At 26.7% G+C, this 19,339-nt stretch overlaps 1 protein-coding gene across 2 annotated transcripts; it reads left to right on the forward strand.

Moving 5' to 3' along the window:
* The first annotated feature begins 8,179 nt into the window (after window positions 1-8,179).
* LOC107476031 (ABC transporter G family member 22) lies at window positions 8,180-19,300 on the forward strand. 2 transcript variants are annotated; one of them, XM_021136139.2, is made up of 10 exons: window positions 8,180-8,324; window positions 8,995-9,397; window positions 14,286-14,410; window positions 15,558-15,949; window positions 16,558-16,741; window positions 16,850-17,158; window positions 17,286-17,573; window positions 17,818-18,102; window positions 18,268-18,375; window positions 18,700-19,300. In XM_021136139.2, the coding sequence occupies exons 2-10, from the start codon at window positions 9,001-9,003 to the stop codon at window positions 18,919-18,921; spliced, it is 2,310 nt and encodes a 769-aa protein (XP_020991798.1). In that variant the 5' UTR covers window positions 8,180-8,324; window positions 8,995-9,000; the 3' UTR covers window positions 18,922-19,300. The 2 variants fall into 2 exon arrangements, with proteins under 2 accessions (XP_020991798.1, XP_015951257.1); XM_016095771.3 differs by having other exon boundaries at window positions 14,340-14,410.
* The last annotated feature ends 39 nt before the right edge of the window (window positions 19,301-19,339 follow it).

Below are 19,339 nucleotides of genomic sequence, written 5' to 3' on the forward strand. Positions count from 1 at the left end.
ATATTTTTTTATCTAAAAATTATGTTTTGTATAATAATATAAAAATATTTATAATGTAAAAAAAAAATATCTTTTAAAAAAATATAAATGATAACTTTTAAAATACACTAAAATATATTTTTTAAATTAAAAACATCTTTTCCAATAACACCAAAACAAGCTCTAATAAAAGTTAATCATTCTTCTCCCACGCAAATTACTCTAATTTACAATCCAGATTAGCTGTTTCTTAATATAAATAAATCTAAAATATGCCCTTAGCTTGTATGTGTTGACTGATTGATGACACTGATGAAGTTATCTAAACTTTGAGAAAAACAAAAAACAATAATATGGTTTTTGAATTGAATAATATAATATTTGATTGAGTGGAGGCTAATAAGTCCATAGTAAGTCACGAAGGCACTTTTTTGTTTAGAGTCTCTATCACGTCCTTCTCACGTGACTTTCCCTGCCACTTAGGGCACCGCCCTCCTTCACTACTTTTTTGTCTCTATTCCAACCCTTCAAAACCTTGGATCATTATCACTAACTATGTTTTCTCCTATTCAAATAGTTAGGTTATTGTTTCTAATTTTGACTTACAAATTTATCATAATTAGAATTTAGAATTACTAATGATAGTGACCATCAGCGTGACAACTTGTATTTTCTCTAAAATTAAAGAGGAAAAATGTTTAGGTTTTTTTAATGTATTTTAATTTTTTTCATAATTTCTGAAAAAAGTATTCTTCTATTAATGATGTATATTATTATCACTTAAATCTCTTATATTATTATATTATTTTTACTATTCCAAAAAATTAAGTAAATAAAAAATACATTAATAATTTATTTTTAATGCATCTTCTCAGGTAAGAATTTTTTTTAAAACTATAAGTTTTTAATTTTTTTATTTATCTTCTGTTGAACTTTTTTTCTTCTAAAAATTAACAAATATTAAACTCTAGATATTTTGATCATAGAAGATTACTAATACTATGTTACGAAATTATTGAAAAAATTTCAGTTGGTAATAAAAAGAGATATATAAATAATTAATTATATCTATAAACATTTTCAATGTATAGTTTATTAGTTTTTTTATACATCTCTATTAAAGGTAATTTCACCATCACTTATAGTTAATTTATGCGTTTGTTGTTATTAATTATATAATTATATGTAAAAGTTGCTAGTTTCCAATAAAAAAATAAAGTACTATAATGCGAAAACTAATTAATAATAATGTATATTATAGTATATGCAAGCTGCTGCACACTTTGGAGAATAACTTTTGATTAAAAATAAAATAATGAGAATTTATGGGACTGCATTGAAATGAATTAATATTATTTGCCCACATACTAGGCAGCACTACGACATTATATTAATATTTTAAAGGCAAATTAAATTTACTAATTAATTAGTAATTTTAGTTAGGCCACACTAATGAAATTGCTATACCTTATCTTCATGATAATATATATAATGCAATATTGATTTCAAGGGTTCGTTGGCTTGTTTGCCATTAATGGATGATATCAAAATATATAACACTACATCAAACATTATATGATTAGACATTCAACATATCTAAAAAGAATATATCTGAATCATCATTATTGTACTTGTTTTCTATCCTCTACTAGAGTTCAATAATTTAACAATTTTCGTTTTAAGAAAGGAATATTGCTCATATCCAAAAAGAAAATTATAGTCTAGGAGTATTACTATAACAATTGGATTGGAAACTTAGCACTATTATCTAATTTCATGTGGCATTTGTTTCTTGAAAATAAGGTCTCAAACTAACCTTTTCACAGTAAAAAATTAATATTAAATCAATTTTTAGTTATGGTAGATGATAGGAACCAAATTAGTTTGGTAAAAGTAGTTAGAGAACCTTTAAATTTTGATAATTTTTACTAAGATATAGATAATACAAACTAAAAAAAGTGTTAATTACGAAAAAAAATCTACTGAATTAAAAAAAATCTAATAAAAAAATAAAAAAATGTTTGTGGCGGTTTTTAAAACCATTGCAAAAGAAGATAATGAAAATGTTAACTACGATTTTGGTATCTAGGGTATAGGTTGAAATTTTTTTCGTTTTCAACCTTTTTTTTCATATAAAATCATCCTAAGGTTTAATTTAGTTTTAGAATTGTCCTTATCTTAGGAAACAAAATCGTATGGAGGTAACAGCGAAAGTGGAGATAGAGGTGAATCGTGAACAACTTCTTATTCTTCTTTTCTCCCATTTGCAAGAGCAGAAACTTATTTTTTTTATTTTTTTTATTTTATAATTTTTTTTGTTATTTGTAATTTGATCCAAAATTTTAAAATTTATATAAAAAAACAATTTTAAAATTTGATTTTAAACTCTAGAGATAATTTTGTATGCAAAAAAAATTAGAAACAAATTTTTTTTTGACTTATACCTTAAAAACTAAAATCGAATTTAAACCTAATAAAACGAGTGATAGTTACAAGTTGTCGCAATACAAACGCTAAATGTTTACACTCTGTTAAAATTTTGTAGTAGTAAAAAATTATCACTACAAAATAAATAATTTTAAATTAAAATAATAATGCAGCGATTTTAAATTACCGCAAAATAAATTTAAAATTTCTAATAATAGATTTACAGTAAATTTCTATTCTGCGGTCATTTTATTCACAATTTGTTAAAATTTTCATTAACTGTTTTGCAATATCCAATATTGAATTGACTGTCTAATCTTTATTTTTTTATTTTACAGCAGTAAAAAATGACCGTAAACATTACTACAATCCAATTTTAAAACCGTCGTTATCTATCGCTACTTGTGTAGTGATTGGAACTAGCTAGGGTATAGAATTTGATCATCTATAGTTTAATTTATAATAAGCACCTTCAAGAATGTTATGTCAACAGTGACATACTATATATATATAGTTGAAAAAGAACACTAATAATTAAGAGAATAAATTTGAGTATATTTAAATATGATTGGTTTTGTCATGAATAATAAAATATGCGAAAATATTCATAGGATATATATCAAATAGAATTGATCATAATTGTGGGATTAAGTATGAGTAATTTTGTAGGAAGGTGACACATGGCAAGTTGTGGGTGAATGTTTTTTGAAGTGCCATACCAACCGTCCACCACCATATGCTAATCATAGATAGCTCCTAATCGTTTGTAACCACAAAACCAAACAAGGTCTTATATGGGGGGCCACATTTGTTTTTGTCCACAACTATGTATATTACATAATCTTCATTGCATTATTATTTGACCATATATGTATGTATTTCGCCACAAACCACCTTGAGGAAAGTTCACTTTAATCCTATTCACTTTACTCAAATTACAAATCCATACCACATGGTATGCATTTGCCAAGGAAAAATAATGTTTAATCCACATTTTATATATGAATTTAATTTTGATATATAACTAGTGTAACGTAATTTTACACGTGTATCTAATTACATAATATCACATCAATAAAAATAATTATATTTTATATTAACAACATAAAATAATTATATTAACAACATCAATAAAAATAATTATATTTTATATTTTATAATTTTACGACTGCATAAAATGTTTAATACTATCAGTAATTCATTCAATTACGTAACATTATATCAGTAAAAATAATTCTTTTACATTGATCAAGTGAATGACAAATCATCTAAAAAACGGATGTAATTGCACGACGATATAAAACACTTTATACTACCAATGTATCAAAATTATTATACTCTTCCTATATAAAGTTTTGTATAAGTCAGAGCACCTATTTGTTAGTTTTATTTATTTTAATATTTTGGATCTCACAGTTTTTTTATTGATAATAGAAATAATAGTAAAATTTATCCATACTCATTCATTAAAACGTGCTAAAAAAAATTCACATCTTTGTAAGTGATGTTTCATTTTTGTTTCTTATATACTTACCCTGTACAATAGCTTGTGTATTTGCTTACTCATTTAAGGCATAAGTTAATACATACTCATATACATACAGTAGTAACCTAGCCTTAGGTTATTCTATTTTAAACATAACAAAATTAGATAGAAAACTTAGGTTTATTCTAAATTTTCCTACCATCAAGAATTTTTTTTTTATATAAATAATGGTGGAATAATCACTTGTACACATATGATTTTTGGTATATTGATTTCCAAAAGAGAGTACAAGAATAATGCAAGGACGATTTCTGAAGTTATAGTTATAATTAACAATGAAAACTATCAAGCTAAGGAAGCTTCAAAGAAATTTGGCTAATCCAGTACAATAACTCACTTCATTTTATTTTTTCAAAAATGACATTTAAACAATAAACAAAAGTTTCTTAGGTGTTTTAAGAGTAAGTAGGAGTCTTTGTTTTATTTTATTCATGTAATATATCAGCAATGTTGGAAAGCTAGAGAAGAGTTGGTTATTAAGAATATAAATTTTTAAATTTTTAAATTTAATTTTTAATAATAAAAATAAGTAAATAACTCATATTACTAATGTGACACAACATAATAAATAAAAAATATGAAGTTCCATAATGATCGATAAAAAGAACAAAATATATACTTTACAAAAAATATAAAAATATGCATCTTTTTTGTGGACACATTTTAATAAGTGAATATAAAACTTTTGTTATTATTTTTTTAGAGATATAACAATTTATAGTACTTTCTCTTATTAATTTAATCTTTTGAGAGAAGTGATTAATAAAATTTTGAGAGTCAGAGGATATTTATTTTGACAATATCTACATGTGAATAGATTAAACTATTAAAAACAACTCTCACATACTCTTAAAACACTTAAAAAATTCTTCTCCTAAAAAATATATATACATTCTCAATTTTTTACCTCTTAGTCTTTTTTTTTTTTCCATATTTTTAGAATTTGAATTCGTTTGTATTAAACAAGAGATAAATTTATCTACTACTCAACTAATCCGATGTAAATATATTTCTGCATGAATTGAACTTATATGTTGAGAAAAAAAAAAGATTTGGTATATGAGAAGGACAATAGTATCAATTAATTAACATTACATTATACATAATATTGACAGATTCAAGTAATGATTCGTCAATTAATTAAATAAAACAACTTATTAACAAAGAATAGCCTTATCACAAATTGTGCATGCATGTTATGCATACTTTAATTTATTAGAACAAAAACTTACACATCATATCTTTGATGGCACTTACAAAATTCCAAAACCTTAACTTCCCTCTTGTGCTGGTAATCTTGGTTTTGAAAGCAATATACCTCAATGCCTCAAAGTATGGAGGTCTCTCTCCAACCCAGCAAATAAAAACAGCAAACAGAATTTCATTCAATCATATATAGACTCGAATCCGCAACCTCTTAGACGAGTATGGTGGAGAGCTTATATCATTTGAACTATAACTTATTGGCCACATTGCTTTAAAACTTCTTATTACAAAATATAGAAGAATTATCATTAACGGATCCATAATATAAAAATGTATTCAAATTATTTAGTGACCTGTATTAAAGATATAAATTATCGTTAAACTTTTAAGTTTTAAAAAAATTGATATATATAATAATGAAATCATTTCTTTTATATTTTTGAATTGATAAAAAAAAGCATTTGAATAGTTATATTTTCAATTTCACTAAATTTAAATTTTTGTAAATAATATTTGATAAAATAAAAGACAAGAATAATTCATTTATACTAAATAAACAATAAGGATTTTAAAGCAATTTTTCCCTTTTTTGAATTCAAATACGAAGCCTTTGAGATGAAAATTCATGTGCAGTTATATTTATGTGAAATTGATAGATAAAAATTATTAGATGATTTGATAAATTTAATTAAATTATCATTTTTTTTGCTTATGGTATCTCCTAACCGGACAGGTCAAAAACTATTTCGTCGTGGATCGAAGCTCCCTTTAAGAGTCTGTCGTTGGCTAATAGGTTGCTGCATGCACAATACAAAATTCGAACTCTTAATACTTACTTAAGTGGATGAGTGAGCTAACTATTCGACCAACCCAAATTAATTACTAAATTGTCATCTAATGACTCTCAATTATCAAATACAACTACATATAAATTTTCGCAAACTTTCTAGTAAAAGATCATATTGATCTATCATCATCATGTTGACCAATCTCCCATATTTATAAGGACTACTTAATTAGCCGGCAAATAGAGGCATGAGAAGCCACTAGGCATATATAAGGTTAAAACTATTCATTAATACAAAAAGCTTATTGCTCCTTCATGTCATGGTCGAACTTAGCTTACTCCTTGATAGACACTCTCTTCATCAACATGCCTCCAAATTTTGATAGAATTGCAAGGAAAAATGAGGAAAACAACAAAATCGTTACATGTTTGACACGTGTACGACAATGTAGCTTAACTTGGCGTTCATGGAAGCTAATAATTAAGGACCATGATATTATATATGATGTTTCATTCATGTATGGTTGTTTGTTCTGTGCTTATCAACTTGTATCAAAATGTTTTAATAATTATATATATATAGCAATTGACATAATTGAACGAACAGAATTGAATTATAACTTTGAGATAATAATCAAATGTGTTTTAAATAATAATGGTCAGCCTTGCATTGAGTCCTTGACTAATAACGACTATATGTAACTTTTGTCCTAGTAGTAATATATAAACACGATGCTAGATTGGCTTATTTAATTTAAACCAATTAAAGATTGATTATTGCGTTAAAATTTTTCTTGACGAGTTTTTATTAACAACAATGCTAGAGAACCAACTCTATATAAGCCAAGAATCAGTCAACTGGTAAATTAGAGGCACCGATGACTTTAACCGGATGTTGCTATTGATAGGCACACGGATATTTCTTTTTCTTGTAAATTAGATGGTTTTGGATATGATTTCTATGTTTTGTGTTACGCACTAATAAAACATAATTAATTATATATGGAACCAACTAATGAATGATCAAAACATCTGTTCTGTGATTCTCTTCTAACACTAGCGTATCTTCCCTCATGTTTTGAACGTGGTCAACAATAATTTAAAAAATAAATTAAATTATAAATTAATAAAACTAATTATAATTAATTATATTGTTCTATTCTTAGCTGATTATTAGTTAGTTCCATATATTTTTTCTTTTATTAATTATATTGTTGGCTTATGTATCTTTTACAAAATAGAATGGATGTTTAAGTTCAATATTTTTGTAACTTTATGAAGTAATTGAGGAATCTATACTTTCCGTTTTAGATATTATCATGTATTATTGGATTATAAAACTTGATAATAAAACAATAGTATATGATTCATTGTGATTTGAGTCACTATATATACATATTTTGAGAGAAAGATTCACACTATAGTTTTATTAACGGCTAATAAATTTATCACTCATTCTTCAAAGAGATTAGATATAAAATATTATCCTCCAATCATTTGATTCATATGATAATTATGAGATTCAAACGAAATACACGTGTAGTTATATTTTATAAATAATGCTAGATAACCAAAAAATATTATTATTTTTAGTTAGTATTTAATTAACAATAATTTATATATACTCATATTTACATATATTTTGTATATAAAAAGTATATAATTTTTATCTATATTTATTAAAATTTTATATGCGTGAATCAATACAATTTATACTTATAAATTAATATAATGATAATTTAATATTTATATTAGTTAAATAATAACAAAAATATTAAAAATTGCTGATCTCTAAAAATTTTTCATATTTTATTTGGTATTCCAAATCTTTAGTAATAGATATGTAATTTCAAACATATTGAATAGGAATGAAATATTTCTTACATGAGTTAGGGTAGTGATATTAGATATAGGAAGGAATTTTCTAGTTAGATCAACATCTTTTCCAATTTTGATAAGATCAAATGAAATTTAATTAGGACAAATCAAACCATGACACTTGATAAAAATCAAATAAATACTAAGTAATAAAAAAAGTAGTCTAACTGTAATATATAACTTTTAATTTAGCCACAATAACAATGAATCCTACAAATAAACATTATTGGAAAATTAAATATAATGATGAGCTCCTAAAATGTTCTCAAAGAAATGCATGAGGGTAGTTTGGGAATAGGAGTCTTAAATTAGTTGCCCTTTATAAGAGGGTGATTGAACCACATGATGATGGGGCATAGCGTTTTAATTTATTGCAAGTTGTTGAGTTGAGTTGAAGTGTGGTCTACTCTACTTTCTAGCTACTATCCCCATCTCTTTTCCTTTCTCATCTCTCTTCACTCAACAAAGAAAACACCCTCTTAACTTCATTCATTCTCAAAGGTACTATTTCTTCTTTGCTTTTTCCTCCCTCAACATACCACTTTTGGCTAAAAAACTATAATGTTTAATTCAATTCAATAATCATCTTCCTTCTTGTACTATATTACTCTAATTATAATTATACTATATGTTTTTACTTATATCTTATTTTACTTGAGTTTTTAATTATAATAATTTTATTTTATTTCCTCTTTCGTAATTTTTCATCAATAACTACTATTCTTCTTCTTCTTCTTCACTTCTTCTACTCCTAAACTAATTTGGATTACATTCTCATAATTATTATTAACTACTATAAATATATTGATTTCACAATGATATCCCTTCTACCCTTTTTGTTTTTCTTCCTATATTGAATCCTCAATGTTAGTTCCTCCATTCCATCCTTAATTACCCTTTTCCATCTTTGAACAAAAATGAAAATGGAAAAGGAAATAAAGGAGAAAAAAAAGAAAAAGAAAAAAAAACAATACCCATTTTCTATGTATTTAATTATATGTTAATATTTATACATACAATATTTTATCAATGAATTCTCCCCATTGATATATATATATAAAGTATAGAATTAATTAATTTTGGGTGTTTAATTAACTCATTTATTTTGTTAATTATTAATAATAATTGGTCTAGTTTTGGTTTATTATTTAATTTATTATTATTGCTATAGAGTGCTATGGAGAAACCAAATTCAACAACCCTAGCAAGAACAAAATCAGACCAATTAATAGAATCTATGGCGGCGGCTTTAAAATCGCCGCAATCAAGTGACCACTCATCCGGAATGCCAGATAGTGGTGGTGGTGGTGGCAGTGGTACGCTATCAAGGAAGTCGAGCCGGCGGATGATGGTGGCGGCTTCCCCGGGGCGCGGCGGAGGAAAGAACACACACATAAGGAAATCAAGGAGTGCTCAAATAAGCCAAATGAAGTTTGAATTGGATGATTTGAGCAGTGGTGCTGCACTTAGTAGAGCTTCAAGTGCAAGCTTAGGTTTCTCATTCTCATTCACTGGATTCACTATGCCACCTGATGAAATTGCTGATTCTAAACCCTTCAGTGATGATGATATTCGTAAGTTTCCATCTTCTAATAATAATATATATTACTTTCCATTACATGTTAATTATTTGTTGAATTCACTTTTTGTTATGTTAGCCACAAGTTAGGGTTTTTCATATTTAGAATATATAAAGGTTTAATCTAACCCCTCACATAAGAAATTAATTATGTACTATTAAAAATAAAAATTTAGTGATAGTTTTTTTCGTATAAAATTTACAATTAAAAATAATTATTAAATTATAATTCAGTTAAATCAAATTCTATATTCTATTAGAGAGAATAGAATCCAACTAATATTTAGATCAGAGTATTCCAACGTTTGTATCTTTTATACAATTTTTTTTGAATTTTTTGTACTAATGAATAAGTTTTTAATATTGTCCAAAAATTTCTTTTTTTTTCAAAAAATTTTAATTTTTTTTTTGATCTTGAAGTACGTTTTTTTGAATTATTAATTTTATATAAAAATAATTACATGTGAGGTTTTATTTATTTTAAAATATAAAAATTAAATTAAATCCTTTCTAATTTTAAAGGAAAAAATAAACTTCTACTCTATTGTGTAGACTTATCCATCAAATTGAGAATTAGGGAATATATTTATTATTGGTATAAAGGAAAGAAGTAATGCTACTTTTTAAGTTGAAACATAAAAAAATGAATATGAGAATGATACAAAACATTATATATAGCATAGTATGGGTAGGGTCAAGACTTTGTATTTATTTATTTTGTCTCTCTCTTGTATTGAATAGTAATATATGGTCATAACAATAATAACTATATCGTCAATTCATTTTCTTTTATGGTATCCATATATATTATATTTTAATTCCCACATCTTTTTCCTTAATAGAAATAAGAGAAATACACTTTCAATAATATAATTATTACACACAACTGATTTTTCCTCATTAAGCATAAACCTTTGGGAGTTAAAAGTTTTCACACTTTCTCTAAAATCATTTAATGTTGAACAAAAAGATGTAAAAAAAAATCAATAATCGTCGTGCCTTTATGGTAACCACACACATACATATGATTATTATGTCTTTGCTCTATTATCTTCTTTATCTGTCAGATTTTGATAGATATATTATTTGAGAAATATTTGTCGTATTTAATTATTTATTTTGTAAAAAAAGAACAATTTGATATACATTGACTCAGTTATTATATACTACGTACTAAATAATATTTATTGTAATTTAAACCATATTTCATAAAAAATAAATATATTTAACATTTTTGATGATGTTTTTTAGGGTAATTAAATTAACCTTTCTTGTAAGACTAGAAGATATTAAGTACACATAATGTATTTTTTATTTATAAAATAAACATTAATCTCTTCAAAATTTAGGTTATATATACAATAATATATATAATAAAAAAATTAAAACTATAATAAACGAAAATTAAACTTATTTAAAATAGTAGAATAATTTTTTATAAAATATTAAATATATATTTTTATACGTAATGATTAATTAGTAACTGATTTTTAGTGCATAGACATAATTATTAAAAAATATATTAGGTAATAATATTGTTTAACCTTAAAAAAACAAGCACATACCTTATCCACATCTAGTAGGATGAAAATGACAAACATGTGGATGTTAGAAAATAGCTTTTGGAACAATATATATAGATGGGACTCAAGAAGGTTAAAATACAAATTAAATGGTCCTTCATTTTCATATAATGCAGCACTCAAGTACATATATACAGTGCCTCTTTGGTACGTTGCCGTGACTCTCATAAATTTTGATGCCTAGTGCCCACCGCCAACAATGAAAATTATGGACTCAGTAACTTCTTAATTAATGATTCAATGTAATCTAAAACTTCCTTTGAATAAATATCCAGATTAATTAACTATGGCTTTAATATAATTTAGAGTAATATCTCAAATCAAATTTTGAAAAAATTTTAATCGGACACTTTAATTCTTGACAAATTTTAATTACTAAATTAGTTTTCATATTTTTATTTCATTAAATTGATATGAGAATTGTGAAAAAAAATTAAAGGTGGTTTATTTTGTGTTTATTAAATAAGAAATTGTTTAATTTTCTTAACTAAAATTTGACTTAAAAATTAATATGTCTACTAAAATAAAAAATTTAGAACTAATTTAGTGATTAAAATTTATTAAAGGTTAAATTATTCGACTGAAAATTCTTTGATTTGGGATAATTATTACTCTATAATTTAAAGAATCCTTTGTTTTTATCTATTGTTTAAAATTTTTTAAAGAAATATCGAGTTATACTTTGCAGTTTGCTCCCAACTATATTTAATTAGATCTACCAATTTATTTATAGTAAAAACTCAAATATATTAGATATTTATGTAATTGGGATGCAAGAAATTGCCAGCACAAGATATTAGTGTTACAATATAAATGATTTTACATTATCAATATATATACTTTTAGACTATTAATTAATATATAAATCAAAATTAATAAACTCTTCTTTAAATAAACAACTCAATTCAAAGTCTTGTGTAAAATGTCAACATCATGGTTGCGTTCACATAGCTAGGGTTACCACTTAGCAAGAAAACAACAATATATTGGTTCACTTCACATAATAATTATACTTCGTCTTTTTCTTCTTAGTATTATGATACTAATATTTATACATCACTTTTTTCAAACACTAACAATATAGGATACAAACAGTAAGTGTTATTATATACATTACCCATCTAATAACTTTCGAGAGTTTTAATATTTAACAATCAATATAACTATATAATAATGGCACATATTAAAAAAAAAAAAACTAAAGTCGCACATCAAAATTATCATCCTTTTTAATAAAAAGATTTAAGATAATTCTAATAATAAAAAGTATTAATTTATTCGATATCTATGTTTATAATTTTGTCGAATTAACCTAATTTTTTAATAGATATGAAATTAGTTTACATATTTTGTGCTTGAAATTATAAGCATTCGAATCTTTTTATTCCAAAACTTAAAAAAAATAACTTATTTAATTATTTTTCTATGTCATAAAATTACTCTTCTAAAAAATTTAAACTAATAAAAAAATAACATAAATGATTATATTTCTAATACTCTCTTCGAGATTGAGCTGATCTCTTTAATTAATTTTCCATAAATTAAGAATAAGCAAGTGGCAGTTCTACTTGTAATAGAATTGCTACTGTTAAGGGGGCATGAACACCTTGGTTGAATGATATTGAAAGACATTTAGCTTCTAACTACCTCAAAATTATGGGGCCATACACTTACAACTACAACTCTACAACAAGTGGATCTGTCCCTCTCTTTCTTCCTCCCTTTTTGTTGGAGAGCTCAATTTTCATTTTGGCCTCCTTCAATTTGGTCCCCAAATTAAATTTCCCACTAGACTTTTTCTATTTGGAATTAATTCATTAACTAGGTTACTGTTTAGGCAACTAAAAAAAATATAACTTTCTCAAACAATTCCTCACATGTTTTGTGTGAATCTAATAATTATTTTACACAAAATATGTGTACCCAGATTTATTATATAAAACAAATAAAAATATAAAAATTCTTGAAACCAGTAATTTTTAATATTTTTTGTTATTATTTAGCTACTACAAACATTAAATTATATTTAATATATAAATTTTATTAATTCATATGTGTAAATTTTAAAAAATATAGGTACAAATTATATTAATTTATATATAAAATTCTGGTAAATATACGTGTAAATTATATGTTTCTGTGTATAAAATATTTATAAATATAGAGTAAATTATTCCTAACTAATTATATGCTGACAAAAAATGATAATATTTACTGACCATATAACATGTTCTAAAAATATTATGCCGACATATAAGTTATGTGACAAATTATTTGAAAAAAGATTTTTTTTGAGTTGTTTAAATAATTTTTTCTTAATTAATTAGCTTCAATTATTTATAAATGCTCTTTTTACCTTTATATATATCAAACTCTGACACAAAGCATCTTAACATGACTACTGTTTTCGTTCAAACCTAGAATCTTTTATCAACAATTTTATTTTATTATTTTGTACTGCTGGCTAGAAAGAATGTCAAAATTAAATTCAATAAGTTAAAGAATGATGCTTATATACTTAATTGTTCTTATTTTAATTTGTTCCCTAAGTCATCAATTTTTGAAAGAAAGTAGTTAGACAAAAATATTTGTGCAACCTTTCTCCTTCTTTCAATAATTTTAACAGTTGTTAATTATAAAAAATTAATAATATATTAATTAAAATTAACAGTCAAAATTATTAAAATACTGATATATATTGAAAAAATTTTCTATAATTTTTGTTTCATTTTTTTATATAGTATACAATTTCTCATTTATAATACTGAAAGGTATTTTGAGTGAAAATTTCATAATTTAAATTTAGATTAATAATGCTTTTTTTTATTTTTTATTTCATTAATCACTATAAAATAATTAAATCACATAATTTTTTTTTCTTAAAAGCTAATTAAATATCCTCACTACTCTTTAATTATTGATGGCTTTTGTCTTGGTCAATGCTGAATTCTGACAACTATATGGTCCACCATATGACTTCACTTCACCCACTTGACTTTTAGTGACTAATAATAAATATGACACTATCATTTATCTCATCATCCCATGCAGCTGTCAAATGATTTAAGAAGCATCCATGCATAGTTTATTTCTTCAGAAATCATTGTGGATATTATTGCATCTTTTTTGCTTTCTAGCTAGCATGACAACCCTATTATTATTATACCCACACACATATTTTCAGAATCATATACTCACAACAACATGCATTATTTTTATTTCTATAGTACACAAATTATTACACTAAGAGCTTCTTCTTCTTCTTCTTCTTTCTTTTTTTTTTCTTATTAAAAAAAAAAGAATTTTCTACCTTGGATCATATCATGAAGAAAAGTTCAACTATGTGTGTTGCAGCTGAAGATATTGAAGCTGGATCTAAGACAATAAAGTTTCAAACTGAGCCTACTATTCCGATCTATCTTAAGGTAATTAATAATATAATATAATATAATATAATATAATATAATCTATACTTGCATGTCATCATCTCAAAAAAGGTGAGAGAGTGATTTTTTTAGAGAAAAGATTAATTGAAAAAGTTTTACCTTGTTTCTATTATAAAATTATAAAGAATAAACAACAGTAGTTAGAAAATAATGTAACATTCTTCTAATTAAAATCTGAGAAACAATTTTTTTTAAACCAAATAATATACTTTTAAGTTATTCATCTTCAATAGAGTTGATGCATGTGGTCCTGTGTATTTGTTCTTCAATCTTGTATATGAAGTTTAATTTCATTTCATGTGATGCATCAATGTACAATACTACCCTTTAATTTCTTCCCACTTAGCCACAGATTTTATGATGAGATTTTGTATTTCAAAATAATAGTTTATTCTTTGTAATATTTTCCTTATCCTTTTGAAAATTCTCACTTTTGTATTATTTACATGCATGGTACTCAATGCAATAACCGAAAAATAAAAAATGAAAAAATTCATGGTATTTGTTCAATACAATGTGAGTACAACATTAATTTACTAATTTAGAAAGGTTAACTATATATGAACAAATTAAATATTTTCTTTGTCAAACAAACAAATTAATTATTTTATTTTATTTTTCACATGTTTCTCTCTCTCTATTAAACATGATGTATATATGAGGAGCTTGAACCAATGTTGAAATAAATTAAAGCTGATTAATTTAATTTGAATATGTATATTAAATGACTAATTATGATATGTATTGTTTTGTGGGGAAGAAAAACAAAAGTTCTTATATATAATTATATACGGGATCTTGAAGCTAAGTCACAACTTTATGGTTTCATAAAATGAAACAAAGTTCTAAAATTAATCTCCAATTTAAAAACAGCAATATATAACATGATCATATTCTACTTATTATAAAGTTATTATTATGAAGAAATTAACATTTATTACACAATTTTAAACTCATTCAATAATCATATCAAACATTTAAACAATACCATATTACTTATACAAAAAAAACAGCCACTAAATCAGTCACTCGTATAAAATATACATTAAAAGCCTGCAAAACATTACATGTAATTGTTAACTCTTGTTTGAGAATGTGAATGTATATGTTTGTATGTATGGTGCAGTTCAAAGATGTGAGCTACAAGGTAGTAATGAAAGGCATGACAACAAGTCATGAAAAGGATATATTGAATGGGATAAGTGGATGTGTGAATCCAGGTGAAGTCTTGGCTTTGATGGGTCCCTCAGGCAGTGGAAAAACCACTCTTTTGAATCTCTTAGGTGCTAGAATTTGCCACTCCACTATCTCTGGTTCCATCACTTACAATGATCAATCATATTCCAAGTTCTTGAAGAGCAGGATAGGATTTGTGACACAAGATGATGTTCTGTTTCCTCACTTAACTGTCAAAGAAACATTGACATATGCAGCCAGGCTTAGACTTCCAAAGACATGCACAAAGGAGCAAAAGGAAAAGAGAGCTCTTGATGTTATCTATGAGCTTGGTTTGGAGAGGTAAATACTTCAATCCTTAACATTCAAACATTTAAATCAGTATAAATTATTAGAATTTAATTTTGATGTATTGTCAGTGTAAAATAGTTTTACACGTGCGTTCAATTACATAAGGCCACATCAGTAAAAATAACTACTTTTTATATTGACTACGTGAATGGTCATCCAAAAGAACGGATGTGATCGCACGTTACAATGTCAGTGTATCAAAATTAAACTCAAATTATTATGATATTTTTATGAGTTTTACACAATCGTCTAATTGCATCCGTTCTTTTAGATGATCTTATGATACTTTTATGAGTTTTACACGATCGTCTAATTGCATCCGTTCTCTTAGATGATCATTCACGTAGTCAATATAAAATGTAGTTATTTTTGTTGATACGATGTTATATAATTGAATGCACTTTGCACCAACCGTGCGTCAAAATATTTTTGCTGATATACCAACACTTTATGTTGTAAAATGTGTGTACCATCAATTAACCAATGGGGTAATTACTATAATTTACCCTTCAAATTATTAGGAGTAGAATTCAGAGGTATCACTGTATGATTATAGAAGCAAAATTTTCATATTACATTTATGAATGAATTTAAAACAGGTGCCAAGACACAATGATTGGAGGTTCCTTTGTTCGTGGAGTATCAGGTGGAGAGAGGAAGAGAGTTTGTATTGGAAATGAGATCATAATCAACCCTTCTCTTCTTTTTCTTGATGAACCAACTTCTGGTTTGGATTCAACAACAGCATTGAGAATAGTTCAGATGCTTCAAGACATAGCAGAGGTACTTGATTTTCTCATTCTTCCTTCAATAATATTGATCAACAAAACAGTTAGATTTATTTTACATTACTTAGCCTTTGATCATGAACATGTTTGATTAATATGGCAGGCTGGTAAAACAGTAGTGACAACAATTCACCAACCATCAAGTAGACTCTTTCACAAGTTTGACAAGTTGATCCTTCTTGGCAAAGGGAGCTTGCTTTACTTTGGAAAAGCATCTGAAGCAATGAATTACTTCCAATCTATAGGGTGTTCGCCGCTTATTTCGATGAATCCGGCCGAGTTCTTGCTAGACCTTGCCAATGGAAACATAAATGATGTTTCACTTCCATCAGAGTTGGAGGACAGAGTTCAAATGGGAACTGTAGAATCTGAAAGACATAGTGGCAAGCCATCTCCAGCAGTTGTACATGAGGTACTGACTTTTTTCTTGGTGACAATTTTGCATGCTTGAACAAATACATTGAAATCATTGACCAATGGCTGAATTTTTGGAGTTAGTCTCTAGTTTTCTTAACAAGATTATGCACAAAATTTGACAGTATTTGGTGGAGGCATATGAGTCTCGCGTCGCGGAAACAGAGAAGAAAAAGATAATGGCTCCTTCCCCTCTTGATGAAGAAGTTAAGTCCAAAGTTCGTAGTTCTAAGAGGGAATGGGGAGCAAGTTGGTATGAGCAATTCTCTATATTGTTCTGGAGAGGAATCAAAGAAAGGAAGCATGATTATTTCAGTTGGTTGAGAATCACACAAGTTCTGTCCACTGCAATCATCTTGGGATTACTTTGGTGGCAATCAGATACTAAGAACATAAAAGATCTGCAAGATCAGGTAAATTTTTTTACACAAAATTCCTAGTCTTTGAAAAAAGTTATAGCAATAACTAAACCTTGTTGAACTAGATGGATTCGGCTATATAGATCAAACGATGCCAATTGCCATAGTGTTAAGTTACTATCAAATGACATCATAGTACTATGTTACTAATGTGTGTCTATCCACAAACCTACAAGTATTACTTAGATATTGTTTTTTTCCTCAAGCTTTAACTGACATTTTCGCTATCGAATTTCAGGCTGGACTGCTCTTCTTTATAGCTGTCTTCTGGGGATTCTTCCCTGTATTCACTGCAATATTCACATTTCCTCAAGAGAGAGCAATGCTGAGTAAGGAGCGAGCGGCCGATATGTACAGACTAAGTGCATATTTCTTGGCCAGAACCACAAGTGACCTTCCACTAGACTTGATATTACCAGTACTATTTCTCCTTGTTGTTTACTTCATGGCTGGTTTGAGACTCAGTGCTACTCCCTTTGTCCTCACCATCCTCACTGTTTTCCTCTGCATCGTGGCAGCTCAGGTATGTGTCTGCATTAGAAAAGGAAAAACTTTATTTTTATCACTAACATTTTTTACAGTGATTTCAATTTAGCCCTAAAAGCTTTTCTTAGTAGTTCTGTTTATGTGCTTAACATAGAAACCAATATTAGCCTTCATTTCTAAATATGGTTTGTTATGAATTTAGGGACTTGGACTTGCTATTGGAGCAACACTTATGGACTTGAAAAGGGCAACAACTTTGGCTTCAGTAACTGTCATGACTTTCATGCTGGCTGGAGGGTTCTTTGTGCAGGTAAACATATATATCCTTGTTTTTCTCTTTGAATACAAAACCTTCATTATTGCCTTACACTTTTGTGGTGTCAAGTTAACAAGTTGGTCATACGGATTTTCTTCAATCAAAACATTTGGTTTTAGTCTCTTCCGTTAGTTTGTCTTTGTTAAAATAAAAACATTTGATTTATGTCTGTACATTAGTAAGTAACAAAGACAGACTAATGGTATAGTCGAAAACCAAACGTTTTGAATTTTTTTAGACTCAAAATTATAATTCCTATGTATAAATTGAGCAATCTACTAGCAGAAGAAGCTAACACTTGATACTAAATTTTGGCAGAGAGTTCCCATATTCATTTCTTGGATCCGGTACATGTCTTTCAATTACCACACCTACAAACTGCTGCTAAAGGTGCAATATGAACACCTAACTCCTGTTGTAAATGGGATCAAAATTGACAGTGGTTTGACAGAGGTTGCTGCTCTGATAGCCATGGTTTTCGGCTACCGGTTCTTGGCTTATCTTTCCTTGCGGCGGATGAAGCTTCAATCCGGAGCATGAGATCATTGATCCAAGCATAAAAAGAAGTAGCCTGGATTGGAAGAAAGTGCTTCCATTTTGCATGAAGAGTGATATTGGATGAATGCTCAAATTGTAAAGAGGAATACATTGATGTGTTACTGTCCAAAGTTGTATATATTGATTCTAATTTAGCATGTTCACAACACCAAAAATGCATGCTATATTTTATCATAGGCACATCAATGTCTGTAGAATTCAGGTTTTTTTTTGGAAACTGTTTTAAGTCTGAAAATGTTAAATAGACTGAAACTTGTGACTAATGTAGTAGAATTAGAGGAGTGTTAACTGTTTGTTGCTACACTTAGTCAAAGTTTCAAACCAAAAGCATAGCTATAATTTGGTCATAAGTTTAGGTCCTTTCACAATAAATTTCGATAGAATTTATGTACATGAACTA

This window comes from Arachis duranensis, chromosome 2 (assembly GCF_000817695.3).
Source record: "Arachis duranensis cultivar V14167 chromosome 2, aradu.V14167.gnm2.J7QH, whole genome shotgun sequence".
In the NCBI taxonomy this organism is placed as follows: Eukaryota; Viridiplantae; Streptophyta; class Magnoliopsida; order Fabales; family Fabaceae; genus Arachis; species Arachis duranensis.

What these genes read in the sequence shown, in the direction of transcription:
- LOC107476031 (XM_021136139.2), top strand. Translation starts at nt 9,001, where the DNA reads ATGGAGAAACCAAATTCAACAACCCTAGCAAGAACAAAATCAGACCAA. An exon ending in TAAAAGATCTGCAAGATCAG is followed by an intron (nt 17,574 to 17,817) that starts GTAAATTTTTTT and finishes ATCGAATTTCAG; the next exon opens with GCTGGACTGCTCTTCTTTAT. An exon ending in TCTGCATCGTGGCAGCTCAG is followed by an intron (nt 18,103 to 18,267) that starts GTATGTGTCTGC and finishes TTATGAATTTAG; the next exon opens with GGACTTGGACTTGCTATTGG.